The 14542-nt window shown below is 41.2% G+C and overlaps 1 protein-coding gene across 1 annotated transcript; it reads right to left on the reverse strand.

Annotated features, from left to right (window-relative positions):
- Nucleotides 1–6017: 6017 nt before the first annotated feature.
- On the reverse strand, nucleotides 6018–13083 carry LOC149282398 (putative methyltransferase DDB_G0268948). Its single transcript, XM_089498271.1, has 7 exons — nucleotides 13039–13083; nucleotides 11456–11566; nucleotides 9480–9640; nucleotides 9155–9368; nucleotides 8568–8668; nucleotides 7751–7888; nucleotides 6018–6105 (listed from the first exon to the last, which is right to left on the reverse strand). The coding sequence occupies exons 1-7, from the start codon at nucleotides 13081–13083 to the stop codon at nucleotides 6018–6020; spliced, it is 858 nt and encodes a 285-aa protein (XP_089354397.1).
- Between the last annotated feature and the right edge of the window lie 1459 nt (nucleotides 13084–14542).

The raw sequence follows: 14542 nt of genomic DNA on the forward strand, positions 1-14542 counted from the left end.
AGGCGTTTGACACGGTTCCACACAATAGGTTAGTATTCAAACTGAAGGAAATTGGTCTAGATACAAATTCTTGTTATTGGGTAGAACATTGGCTTAGAGATAGAGAACAGAGAGTTGTTATAAATGGTAAATTTTCAAGCTGGTCAAAAGTAGTAAGTGGTGTCCCTCAGGGTTCTGTTCTGGGACCAATTTTATTTAACATATTTATAAATGACAGTAGGCGTTGAAAGTCATGTTTCTGTGTTTGCAGATGACACTAAACTAGGTAAAGTTATACAGGGCGAGCAGGATATTACTGTGCTGCAGAGGGATCTAGATAGACTGGGGGACTGGGCACACAAATGGCAGATGAAATTCAATGTAGATAAATGTAAAGTTATGCACTTCGGGGTAGCGAATGCACAAGCAACCTACACCCTAAACGGTAGTGAATTAGGGGTAACGACAAATGAGAAGGATTTGGGAATTGTTATAGACAACAAACTAGGCAACAATGTGCAATGTCAGTCTGCGGTTGCTAAGACCAGTAAGGTATTTTCGTGTATAAAAAGGGGCATCAAGTCGCGGGATAAAGATATAATTTTGCCTCTGTATAAATCAATGGTAAGGCCGCACCTTGAATATGCTGTGCAATTTTGGGCACCTATTTTAAAGAAGGATATCATAGCACTAGAAAGGGTGCAGAGGCGGGCTACAAAATTAATAAAAGGAATGGAGCACTTTAGTTATGAAAAAAGGTTAACTAATTTAAAACTGTTTAGTTTAGAAAAACGTCGCCTCAGAGGGGATATGATAACATTATATAAATATATTCAGGGCCAATACAAACCATTGTGTGGAAATCTGTTCATAAACAGGACTATGCATAGGACACGTAGTCATGCGTTTAGACTGGAAGAAAGGAGATTTAGACTAAAGCAGAGGAAAGGGTCTTTTACAGTAAGGACAATAAGGATGTGGAATACTCTGCCTGCAGAGGTAGTTTTATCGGCGTCTGTACAGACGTTTAAACTGCAACTGGATGGATACCTGGATAAACATAATATTCAGGGATATAATCTTTAATTATGGGGAAACAGCTTATTGATCCAAGGAGAAATCCTTTTTTTCCCTGGTTAGTGCAAAATTGGAAAGAGCGAAACCAGGGTTTTTTTTGCCTTCTTTTGGATCAACAGCAACAAATTAACAGATATAGGAAAGGCTGAACTTTATGGACGCATGTCTTTTTTCAGCCTATATAACTATGTAACTATCTATGTAACTAAGTTGATTGAGTAATGCTGGAAAAGAGAAAGCTTAGTAGTAAGGATTGAGGCAAGGATGTTGTCAGCAAAAATGCCTAGGGTGCACTCCTGGCCCAGTTTTAGGGGATAGCCCCTTATTTTTAGATCTGCTGTTTGTTTGCAGGCTAAGGTGTAGAGTTATGGGGATAGTGGGCACCCTTGGCAGGTTTGATTTGTTATGCAGAATGGAGAGGAATCTCATCATGGAAACACATACAGAAGGTGTGGTATATAGAGCTAAAATGAATTCCAAATTACTTAAACGTGAATGATATGGGATTTACAAACTTTTAACTCTCGCTCCTAAAGGTATGAGGTAGGCGTTCTATTAAACCCCATTTTTAACACTCCATGTTTTAGGATATAAGACTAATATAACTGATCAACTGGTGTAAGCACTTTAGTACAAGCCAGGCTTTTCAATAAAAATATGTACCTTTGAAAATGTGCTTTAGGCTGCCCACATGATTTCAGTATTTATTACTATATTTATATTTTTTGGAGTTCTGTAACTATTAAAACAGTCTGGTTCCATCAGTGTAAAGTTTTGATACTTCCATTAAATTATGTATTGATATACAAAATGTTGAAATGAAAAGTGTGTAAGGGGTGCAACCAATCAGCATGTCCAACATCAGAGGTAGGATGAGCAACCCTTATATAATGTGCGCAACTGTGATGCTTCATTCATTTGTCCCTGGCGAAGCCGACATATAGGTCATCGAAATATGTGTCAGGTGCAGTTACTTTGTTGCTAGCTACTGTCCCGGTCCTTTACTTGTGGCCATGCTGCAGACGAACCATTTACAATGTCAGGCTTTGCTCAATCTAGCGGTGCCACTGTGGCAGACATGCTCTCTCTCCCATCCCCTAGGGAAATGAGTGTCTATCTCCACTCTTTTAGAATCACTGGTTTATTATTTATTTCTCATTGTGAATGGGCTACAGCTGATTTTTTTCATCAAGAGAGAGTTTAGAAATCCCATACCCTTAACTATTTAAGAAAGTAAGCCACTAGTTACAAGTGGTAATGCCTCAAATCAGTTATTTATGTGATTTATTTAGACCAATGTGTTTTTAACTTTTTCCTTTCCAGCATTTATGTATTATAGTGATTATTTTGCTCTTTATTTTTTTGTTTTAGAGGAATTAATTTTTAAAAGTTAAGAAAAATTTCATATACCGTATTTGCTCGATTATAAGACGACCCTGATTATAAGACGACCCCCCAAAATCTGAATATTAATTTAGGAAAAAAAGAAAAAGCCTGAATATAAGACGACCCTATAGGAAAAAAGTTTTACCAGTAAATGTTAATTCATGTAAACTATTACATTTTTTAATAAAAGCTATGATTGAGAAAAATATTTTTTTGTTTTTATTTCCTTGTATTTTCCAACCTGCCCCCCAGTTAGGCACATCTGCCCCCAGGCTTGCCACTCCAATATGGCACTGTGGCCCATGATATGGCTTTTAACCCTTTATATGCCACTGTGCCCCATGTTATACCCTTTAACCCCCTATGTGCCACTCTGCCTCCAGAAATGCCTTATACCCCTATATGCCACTCTGGCATATTATGGGGCAGAGTGGCATATAGGGAGGTATAAGGCATTTCATAGAGCACTCTGCCTCCAGAAATGCCCTATGCCCCCATTTAACACTCCCCCCCACACACACACACTTACCGGTGCTTCCAATTTCCTGCTGTATACCGGGGCAGCAGTCTTCCTTCTGTCTCCCCCCCATTTAACACTACCCCCCCACCCCACACACACTTACCGGTGCTTCCAATTTCCTGCTGTATACCGGGGCAGCAGTCTTCCTTCTGTCTCCCCCCCATTTAACACTCTCCCACCCCACACACACTTACCGGTGCTTCCAATTTCCTGCTGTATACCGGGGCAGCGGTCTTCCTTACGCTGCAGCCGGAAGGAGGTGTGGCTAGCAGCGGGGGTTGTCTGCGTCCATCGCGCAGACCTTCCCCGGCTGTCAGAGATCAGGTGCCGGTGCGGGGAACTCTGATCTCTGACAGTCGGGGAAGGTGTGTATGTTACACAATAAGTTCACAATGTTACACAATGAGTCCACTGTGTCAATATGTTAGAGGGAAAAATTTTACTAGTCCATAGTGGATTACAACATGCACATGGACTGGGTCTGAAAGCATATTTTGTTAACAGCTAAACCAAAATTTGGTGCAGAATATGTTGTCATTTTAATACAAATGGCAATCTTCCGTTTATTTGTACTGTACAAAAATCTTGGTAAAGCAAAGTTTCACATGGATCAGAACCCACCTTGGAGAAGGTCCATTAGTCATTTAGGAAAGTACATTTGGGAACAACCTTCCCAACACAAGTGTGTGGATGTCAAACGCATATAGAATAACTGGGAATGCGTAAAATACTATTGAAACAACATCTTAAAGGTGGGCCTCTTGAATAATTCATAGTGATGCCTTAGCGGTAGCCTCCAAATTTCCTTTCTGGGAAAACTCTTCTTCTCACTTGGAGATATATATACTAGTGTTCTGCCCAGCAGGGTTTGAGAATTCACCTTTTTGCCACCTTAGACTTCTTTAGTAAGTTATAGCACCATCTAGCGGTGTTAAGTTGTATTACACCTCGTTTTCTAGTTAAAGAATATTGCATTCTGGGTAGTACAATGCATTGTAGGTGGTTGCAAGGCATTCTGGGAGGGAGGAGCCTCCATTTACAGTCTTCAGTCACCAGGACTCATCATCAGAGCTGTCTCTGTATGTCTCCTTCCAAAACTCCACCATCTGTGTAATAGCATATCTGGTGAGACATTTACTTCTGTTTCAGGGACATTATAGTATTCAGAGCTGTTCAGCTATTTGTTAACTGTTAGACTGTTAGCTTGCCATGTCATTCTATGTATAGGCAGCCATTTTGCCATGTACTTCACTGTTATGTAATGTTATTATACATGCAGTTCATTTGCCTTGTACTTATACATGTTATTTGTATTCTTATAGTTTTACCACATCACATGTACGTGCACACACTTACACACTACAATCCTGTTTTGCCATATATACTCAACAACCTGTTCACCAATAAACAAGTTAAACTACAAAGAACAGTCCTCTTGTTTGGAAGACAGGAATGGTTTATACTGAATGTCAGACTGCACACTGTGTGAACGTGTAAGAAGACAGAACAACTAGAATGGAAGCAGGGAACAGAGTAAAGAGATATGAGTACATCTTATTAATAAAACCCTTTGGAATGGATTCCTGGGAGCAGGCAAATTTAAAAACAAGCACAACCTCTAAGGGTCTGAGACTTAACTGTTCTTATTATGCGCCATAGTTGTAAAAACCTAAATGTTTCTCATTGGGACAGGTGAGCTAGTGGTGTGGATTGGGGGAACGGTCCGGTCCCATTTGTCCCTTTTGGTACATCTCTCTATAGCAAGTGATACCTAGAGTTATGAAACTGCAAAAAGGTGCAAAGCCTAAATCCCAGAGGGGGTAGAAGTAACAATAAATGACTTGATGTAGTGACTTTTCCCCAAATATAAATGGCATTAAGCATAGAAGGGCAACATGTTCAAAGTTTAGGTCTATGGCTCTTAGGGACCAAGATAGATTCTTGACATCTCTAACCCAACAGATTAGTGAAGTCAGAATCAAAGTTTATGGAAATTAGTTGCTTATGCATGTCTGAAAGACCAATAGCAAGAATTTATGAATTGTTTAACATCAATTTCAACCTAGCCAACATTGAGTAAGTGGGGAAGGAAGGTCAGAAGGTGTATAAAGGATATCATTGAGTCGCTGACCTACTCCGCCTCCTTTCTTTTTTTCTTTTCCCTAGCAGTAATGCCACCTACTGTATGTCATAATGGGACCGAATAGTGGGGTGCAGAGACTCCAATCATAAGGCAAATAAAAGCGGGAACAAGGGGCATGGCTGTCTAATGCCATCATAAATACTGATGGGATCTGTGATTGTGAACAGGCTGACCACCTTAGCAGTAGGGGGATCGATGGCCTGCATAGAAGTCATACATTTTGTAGGAAAGCATAAATATGACACAAAATATGACACAACATAAAGTACCACCCAAGACTGTCAAAGGCATTTTGGCATCCCCAAAACAGAAATACTACGAAGGTTTTATGGGTTTTCCAAGTGGTTAATACATCTTTATGTGCTTATAATGAATCTACCTTCTTTATTTGTCCCCAGTGCCCTTATACATGGTGGCAATTAAATAATCCATTGGTATATGCCACTTTGTGCTCCATTAGCAGGGAATGTGGGCGTAAAATAAGATAAAAAGCCCTGACCACTTGACTTCTGAATAGACTCAGTGGTCTCCCAGGGGTAGAGAGGACCCTTAAGCCATGTAAGCTTAGAATGCCAACATTTTTTTAAATAACAAAGGCAACATGGTTATTACTATTTCTATTACTATTTCTGTAGAAAACACACTTTTAATTAATTTTATATTTACAGAAAGGGAGGGGATGTTGCATTATGGGTTAGCTTACAGAACAGAGAATGTAACTGAAAAACAATTTGGTATTCAACTTGGCCATATGCATTTATCCTTATGCTATGAAAATGGGATTTATACTTGTCAGTTAAAAGAACTTGCAAGTGAAACAAAGATTTTTTATTTGAACAATATGGATCATTGATTAACAAGATTGAGCTCAGATGTGGTGTGTAGACACTTCCTTGGTTTCTCCAATTGACATTAAGATTTACAAGCAAGGACACAATAATGTTTGACTTGGACCTTCATGATTGCTGAATCTGATTCTTCGCCCAGAACCTCACGAAACCTGCAAAAGTAGCTGTAGGTTAGCCATAATGACTTATGAGTATATAATAATTACATGTAGTTTTATATTATCCTAGATGTAACTCTGATTATAGTCCTTGATCCACAAGATGACATTTGTGTTCTTTGAAATATTAGGCCCAATTCAATTACCTGTTTAAAATAGAATATAAACCACCCCTATTGCCATTATTGTTATTCTGCATTTAATATAAACATATGTACAATGCCCTTCACAAATATTGTCACCTTTTGATCTTTTCTTAAAAAATATACTCTGCTCTTGAAGAAAACAATTACAAACACAACATAGGCTTATCCAAAAAAATTAAACTGTTAAACATATGTGTGGCGCAATTATTGGCACCCTTTTAGCCAATATTTTGTGCTACCTCCCTTTGCCAAGATAACAGCTCTGAGCCTTCTACTATAAGGTTGAAAAATACATGGCAGGGATCTGAGGCCATTCCTTCATACAGAATCTCTCCAGATTTTTCAAATTTCACGGTTGACACTGGTGGACTCATCAGTTCAAACCCCACAGATTTTCTATGGCGTTTAAGTCTGGGGAATGGGATGGCCATGGTGGACCTTGAATTTGTGGTCAATAAACCATTTTTGCTTTGATTTTGATGTATGATTTGAATCATTGTCTTGCTGGAAGATCCAACCATAGCCATTTTAAGTTTTCTGGCAGGGGCAGTCAGGTTTTGATTTAATATATGATAATGCCATGTATCCTAACAAAATGTCCAGGTCTTCTGGCAGGAAAACAGCCCCAAAGCGCCATCACCATGTTTACCCATGGGTACTTATAGTTTCCATATGGCTACCTCTCTGTGTGTGTACCAAACCCACCTCTGGTGTTTAATGCCAAAAATCACTATTTTAGTTTCATCTAACCATAGCACATAATCCCATTTGAAGTTCCAATAGTGTCTGGCAAACTAAGTAGGTTAAAGGTTAAACAATAAAGACAATTTTTTCACAGGCTTCTTTGCTCACATTTACTAAGGGTGCCAATATTTTTGGAGGATACTCTATATAGTGCGAGTTTTACATACCCTAAACATATATTGAAAAGTAAATTGTAATTGGTATATTATTATAGCTATAACAGCTTCAGAGTATGTTTATTCGGGAGCTCTTTTTTCCCTGTAGTTAGTAATAAACATAATACGATGGTTAATGAACAACCCAAGACACTTTTCTTAATCTTTGCTTACCGCCCTATCTCACATCATTACAGTGGGTAATGATATAAATTAAATAGGACTGTTAAATGCACACACATCAAGGCATTTGGGCTGCTACCTTTTTACCTCATGTAAACAATAGACTGAGCATCTATAAATAAATTGTTCACCCAAAAATGAAGAATTAAGTGGTGTAGTTAGGAGAAACAGTGGAATATTTGAAGGGGCTGCCCTGGAGCTTTAGTAATAAACTCCAGAGCCACAGGCACATGAGAAGAATTCCGGGACATGAATATGACAAGGATTTATGCATACCAGAGCACATTGTTACTTCAATACAGGACATGACAAGGACATGCTCAAACCATATGAGCCAGTTGATTATCAATTACTGCCAAATCCAAATGTGCCTGCAAATGTATGCACCTACTGTATATTTTTGTACTTTACCTCTGTTCTATATATCGCAGGAATCTTGTGGCTTCATCTTGATCTTTCTTTAGGTAATCCTGGTACATGTAAATAGACTGGATAAACCCTATCACATCTTCAACTGACATTTCAAACGCAACAGGTATATCAGTGACCCTGAAAGTCAAAAGCAACAAGTGTCTTACAGTAAAAGTGAAATGTAGTACACAAAATTATAAACTTCTTCATGGGTACAGAAATATACTATTTAGAATAGCCTGAGTGGTCCGTGTTTTTTAATCTATTCAGTCCTATTTAAGAAAGATTGTCCTTTGGCTGCTACACTTTATGGACAAAAGTTTTGGGACACACCCCTTAATTACTGAATTCAGGTGTTTCAATCAGACCCGTTGCCACAGGTGTATATAATCAAGCACCTAGCAATGTAGTCTGCAAACATTGTGAAAAACTGGGTCATTCTAAAGAGCTCAATGAATTTAAGCATGGTACTGTTATAGGATGCCACCTTTATCAGTTTGTGAAATTGCATCCCTGCTAGATATTCCACGGTCAACTGTTATTATTGGAAAGTGGAAGCGTTTATGAACAGCAGTGACTCAGCCGAGAAGCGGAAGACCACGCTAAGTCACAAAGTGTGTTCACCGAGTGCTGGGGCGCATGGTGCATAAAAGTCGCTAACTCTCTGCTGATTCCATAGCTTAAGAGTTCCAAACTTCCACTGGCATTAATATCAGCACAAAAACTGTGGGGTGGGAGCTTTATGGAATGAGCTTTTATAAGACATTCCCCCGTTAATAAAATAATCATCACAATAACACACTGATAACATACTTACCACTGTTTCTCTTGTAATGGTACAGCATTGAATACGTCTTTATACTGGGATAGCAAAAGTTCATTATTTCCATCTGCATGTTTGAAAGTGGTGTCTATCATCTATAAAGGCAATACAAGCATTTTAACATTGAAAAAGAAGAGAAAACAATCAAACTAACTTTTATTATGCTTTTCACCACTGCATTTTATTCACTTTTCCTTATAAGGCCTAACTTGAAACCTTCAGAGATCTCCCATTGTGGTGAAATTATGGTCCTGGGGAACTTTCAGAAGCCAACTATTCCATCTGCCTCCAATTTCCTCTATTCCCACCCAAGCATTTAAACAGTTCCCAAACATACTACTTTTTCATTTGCCTAGCATTTTTCTTTCTCATCTTCAATTTCAGTGCTCTCCACACACCTTTTTTCCTCTAATTTTCAGCCAGCTCCATCCTCTGTAACTCATTCCCTAGTACTTGCTGAGGAAGAGCAAACTCGGTTGATTCAAAAACTATTTTTTCAATGGAGGACTGTGCAATTGTATACTGTGTTTAAATCTATATTTTGAAGTTGGTTTCTCTTTATTTCACATGACTATACTCACTTCTTTCATAATGGCTGTTAGCATCTCAGAGTAATCTTTATAGTCTATTGTATAGATTGGATAAAAAGCATGCACAGCAAGACAGCCATTGGGCTTCAGAACCCGAACTGCTTCATGCAAAAATTTGTCCACATCAAACCAATGAACAGCAAGTCCAGCAGTCACAAGATCTACAGATGCATCTTCTAGTGGTAAGTTTTCGGCTGAAGAAACTCTAAAGAAAAAAAAAATCAAGCAAACAGTAATGTGATTCACTAGGTCTTCTGAATCAGTATGTGAGCTTGCTTATTTCTTTTGCTGCTGATTATATTGTCAAGTCACTCACTGGTAAGTCACATTTTCAAGTGAAGTAGATCTTTTGGCCTCATCAAGCTGAGATTCACTGATGTCTACCCCTAGCACCTTCTGGAAGTAAGGAGCCAGAGGCAATGTATATCTCCCAGTACCGCAACCAATATCAACTGCCATATCATAGGATTTACATTTCTGTTGCAGAGACAAGATAGAGAAAAAATATTAAGATAATAGCATCTATGACCTATAAGAGTCCAACATTTAATTAAATGGAAGTATAAAGCAGAGGGCAATAGTTATTGGTTGCTAAAAGTTTGTTACACCATAATTGTACCTGTATTTGGGTGTCGGTGTGGCAGAGCCTGTCCTAGTGTGTGTGTGTTTGGGTGTCATGTAGCAGAGCCTGTCCTGGTGTGTGTTTGGGTGTCGGTGTGGCAGAGCCCATCCTGGTGTGTGTGTTTGGGTGTCGGATGTGGCAGAGCCTTTCCTGGTGTGTGTCTGGGTGTTGGTGTAGCAGAGCCTTTTCTGGTGTATGTGTCTGGGTGTCTGTGTTGCAGAGCCTGTCCTGGTGTGTGTGTGGGTGTCGGTGTGGCAGAGCCTGTCCTGGTGTGTGTGGGTGTCGGTGTGGCAGAGCCTGTTCTAGTGTGTGTGTGTCTGGGTGTCGGTGTGGCAAAACCTGTCCTGGTGTGTGTGTGGTTGGGTGTCAGTGTGGCAGAGCCTGTCCTGATGTATGTGTTTGGGTTTCGGTGTGGCAGAGCCTGTCCTGGTGTGTGTTTGGGTGTCGGTGTGGTAGAGCCTGTCCTGGTGTATGTGTGTCTGGGTGTTGGTGTAGCAGAGCCTGTCCTGGTGTATGTGTGTCTGGGTGTTGGTGTAGCAGAGTCTGTTCTGGTGTGTGTGTCTGGGTGTCGGTGTGGCAGAGCCTGTCCTGGTGTGTGTGTGTCTGGGTGTTGGTGTAGCAGAGTCTGTTCTGGCGTGTGTGTTTGGGTGTCAGTGTGGCAGAGCCTGTCCTGATGTAGGTGTTTGGGTTTAGGTGTGGCAGAGCCTGTCCTGGTGTGTGTGTTTGGGTGTCGGTGTGGCAGAGCCTGTCCTGGTTGTGTATTTGGTCATCTGTTTCCTGGCACTTTACTTACTGTAGGAATGAATTAAACGATTTAACCCCTTAATGACAAAGCCCGTACATGTACAGTCTCAAAATGCATTGTTTCTAATGGGTTTAGGAACCGCCCATTGTCCTTAAGGGGTTAATTTTTACTTATCTAGAGACAAAACGCCCTCCTGAATTTGTAGTCACTTCAGAAGACAAAACTTTCTAGCCCCAGAAATCAGTGAGAGGAATAGTAAAGGTTTTGTGTATTTACTCTGTTTCAATCTGCATATCTTATTAAAAGGATTAGTGGCACTAAATTGTGGCTTCAAGCGTCCTGTGTATGATGACTTTTTTTTTGTGTACTGATGGACTCCCAATCCCATTTACATCAATATGCATTAGAAAATCAGGCTGGCCATGGGTGGTGGGCTGATTCGATGACGCAATGGCTCACTTGACTAGATTTGCCCCCAGCCCTCCCCTGAGGACCAGGTAGGCCTAACAGGCCCGGACACTTTAAGTTCAGCGGCAGCAAAATTACATACATGCGGGCTCCAGCTGGATACACGCTGACTCCCATTATACATTACATACTGCAGGAATTAGGTCTTCCTCTTGAGAGACATATCAGATAAGTATGGGGCCAGTGTGCCAATACATATTACACTCAATTTTAAGGAAATTATATTGGAGATAAAATGGCTAACCAAATTTCTTCTACATTTACAATATCAACAATCTTAAAGACTTGGAGAAAAGACTAGCAAGATTATTTTATTTTGGAAACTTAATGTTAGGTTAAGGGGGCTGTTGCATTCCATGTAATACCCAACTCTAACTCTTGCTTATACTTATATTAAACATATATCTACAAACAATTTATAATTTTTTAATTTCTGCAGTAAAAATTAAAACCTTACCTTCTCCTCCATATATGATAAAATCAGATTGATGACCTCATTGGCGGCTGGTAACATGTACTTATTGTACACAGATGAGAATTCCTCATTTTTAAATAAATGAACAGCCATCTAATCAAGTGTAAATTGAGATAAAAAAACATTATTTAACATGTTTATAATATTTTTATTGTTGGCATTTATTATTATTATCACTATTATTATTATTGTATAATACGTAGTGTAGAGCCTCGAAACATATTTATCCTTTCATGTACTTTGTCTTAAATACTAAGACCCTTCATCTAGTCCATATTCCTGCACACAAGGTCCAAGTCTAAGTACTTGTGGCTCATGGTACTGACAGGCCTGCGTAACATCAATACAAGAGAGTAAATATTCTGGTAGTGGGCCAATAATGCTATCGGGAACTGGGTCCATACAGACGACTGTAATGACCCAGAGCACCCAAAGATGGTGTGCAGGAGTTCAGGATGCAGAAGCGGAGCCACAGGACCTGGTGCAGGGCGACTGCACTCACCCGGGTGATGAGCACCTAGGGTTGTGCAGTCACAGACCAGTGCCCTGACATAGCAGCGGATGTTGTCCAGAACAAAACAAAGTGATATCCTGCAGGCAGGCCCGGACTGGGACAAAAAATAGGCCCTGGCATTTAAGACTGAGCAGCCCATTTTTATTTATTTATTTATTTTTTGTTAAACCAAATTCTGACAAATTTAATATACCATTTCTTGTTGTCTATTAGTTATATTTCAGCATGCTTTTGCCACTGTAATTAATTAGCATTACATAAATATATAATAAATTAATCATAACGTCATGCAATTTATAAAGCGCTATATCTTTAATGAAAGGTTCAAAACAGTAACTAATCTTTGACCATTTAGTTGGTACATTAAAAAAAAACTAGTGGCAGCGTGGCACTCCTTGGGCCTTGGCTGGTCAGGTCACCCTCATGAAGAGTGAGTCTGTCAGTCACAGAGTCACAGCACAGCACAGCAGGGAAGAAACTCAGACCTCAGACCGCCCCAACTGAATTGCGGCGCTCAGTTAATTCTCTAGGTGACTAAAAAAAAAACATCATACACAGGACCCCTGAAGCCACAATTTAGTGCCACTAATCCTTTTTAATAAGATACGCAGGTTGAAATAGAGTAAATAACACAATAACCTTTACTTTTGCTCTCACTGATTTCTGGGCCTAGAATGTTTTGTCCTCTGAAGTGACTACAAATTCAGGAGGGCATTTTATCTCTGGATAAGTAAAAATTAAATAGTTCAATTTATTCCTACAGAAAGTAAAGGGCCAGAAAACAGATGACTAAATACACACCAGGACAGGCTCTGCCACCCAGACACACACACAAGGACAGACTCTGCCACACCGACACCCAAACACACACACCAGGACAGGCTCTACCTGTCACAGTCCCGGGTCCCGGCAAGCACGGGCAGACAAATGCCCGTGCACGACGGGTATCGGGGACTGGTGTAGCTTCTCCGGGTCCCGGTCGGCACGGGCAAGCTAATGCCCATGCGCGACGGGCACCACGAGGTGGAGACCCCCAGAGACAAGTACTTACCCGATCACAGCACATCCATGGTTCCTGTGTAGAAGACGGGGGCATGTTGTCACAGCACAGCTGGAGGCGTGGTCTCGATGGCCGGCTGAAGCTGCATCAGTGATGTCATCCAGTGGGCGGAGCTTAAGTCTGGCGCCGGATTTAAAAATCCGGAAATCCTCCTCCCAGTCACCCTGTTGTGGTCTTTGCTGTATGCACCGTGCTGTTTAGTCTCCTGAGTATTTTTGACCCTTTGCTTGCCTGACGTCTCTGTTGCCTGCTGATTTTGTACCATTACCTTCTCCGATTTGGCTACCGATTTGGCTCGTCTGACTACCCTCTCTGGATTTTGACCCCGGCTTGTATGACTACCCGATTTTGGTGCTCCGACTTGGCTTTCCTGACTATCGTTTTGGCATCATCTCCACCCTGCGGGATCCTTTACCAGATCCTTCTATGCTGTTCCAGTACCCTGATAATCCAACTCCGTTCCAATATTACCTACCTCTACCTGGCCTCCTTACTGTTGGGATCCTCTAAATCCTGGGGTGCTGCCCCCGGGGGCTTCTCCTTCAGCAGTAGTACTTTGGGTAGAAAAACTTCCGCGGTAAGTGCCAGTGTGGTGGTGGTCGTGACACTACCACCCAGATACACACAACAGGACAGGCTCTGCCACACCGACACACACACCAGGACAGGCTCTGCCACACCGACTTTTCCTTGGGCCCTGCTCCACGCTCCCTAGCATGCAATCACTCCCTCCACTACCCCACCAAAAAAAAATTGCCACACTGACTGCAGATTAGGAGAAGACTGTGATAGTCAGTGCAGTCTTTCCCCCTTCTCACCCTGACCATGACTTTGAGAGGTCCTCTCCTTTCCTTACTCCCTGTGAACTATAGATCAAACACATATAAACAGCACTTGCATGTATAGATCACATACAAACCCTATATTTGCAGGTATGCTTAAATGATGTATGGAAACATAGCATAGCAGGTATAGACCAACAGAATCAACACAAAGACCAAGCTTTGCAGGTATAGATCAATTGAAAATCACGTTAACTCAGCGTTGAAGGCAGGGCCGGCCCTACAATGGAGCTGACTGGGGCAATTGCCCCAGGCGGCACTTCAGAAGGGGCGGCACTTTGCCGCCCCAAGCGTTTTTTTTTTGGTTTTTTTGAAGCGGAGGAGAGAGAGAGGGGCACCGAGTGGTTTTCGCTTACCCGCTCGGCGCCCCTCTCTCTCTCCTCTGCGGCGAGTTTACCTGTTCGGTCTCGGTGCCGGCTTGTAATGCAGAGCTCCGGAAGTGACGTGAATTTTCGTCGCTCAGCATTACAAGCCGGCACCGTGGCAGCACAGGGAGACTCGCCGCAGGACTGTTTAAGGGTAAGTACCCCCCCCCGGCGTCGGCGAGGGGCGGCATTTTAAACTTCGCCCCAGGCGGCGTTAAGTCTTCGGCCGGCCCTGGTTGAAGGTATAGATCAAATAAACAGAATCAGATATACAAAACCTCTATTTGT

This window comes from Sceloporus occidentalis, unplaced genomic scaffold, assembly GCF_023333645.1.
Source record: "Sceloporus occidentalis isolate IW3139 unplaced genomic scaffold, rSceOcc1.0.p SCAF_117, whole genome shotgun sequence".
In the NCBI taxonomy this organism is placed as follows: Eukaryota; Metazoa; Chordata; class Lepidosauria; order Squamata; family Phrynosomatidae; genus Sceloporus; species Sceloporus occidentalis.

Bases quoted from the DNA above. Each gene is read 5' to 3' on its own strand.
- LOC149282398 (XM_089498271.1), bottom strand. From the start codon at position 13,083: ATGCCCCCGTCTTCTACACAGGAACCATGGATGTGCTGTGATCGG. The intron at 9,369-9,479 runs GTGAGTGACTTG...TTTTTTCTTTAG, and splicing joins CTTGAAAATGTGACTTACCA to AGTTTCTTCAGCCGAAAACT. The intron at 7,889-8,567 runs GTAAGTATGTTA...TTTGACTTTCAG, and splicing joins CCATTACAAGAGAAACAGTG to GGTCACTGATATACCTGTTG.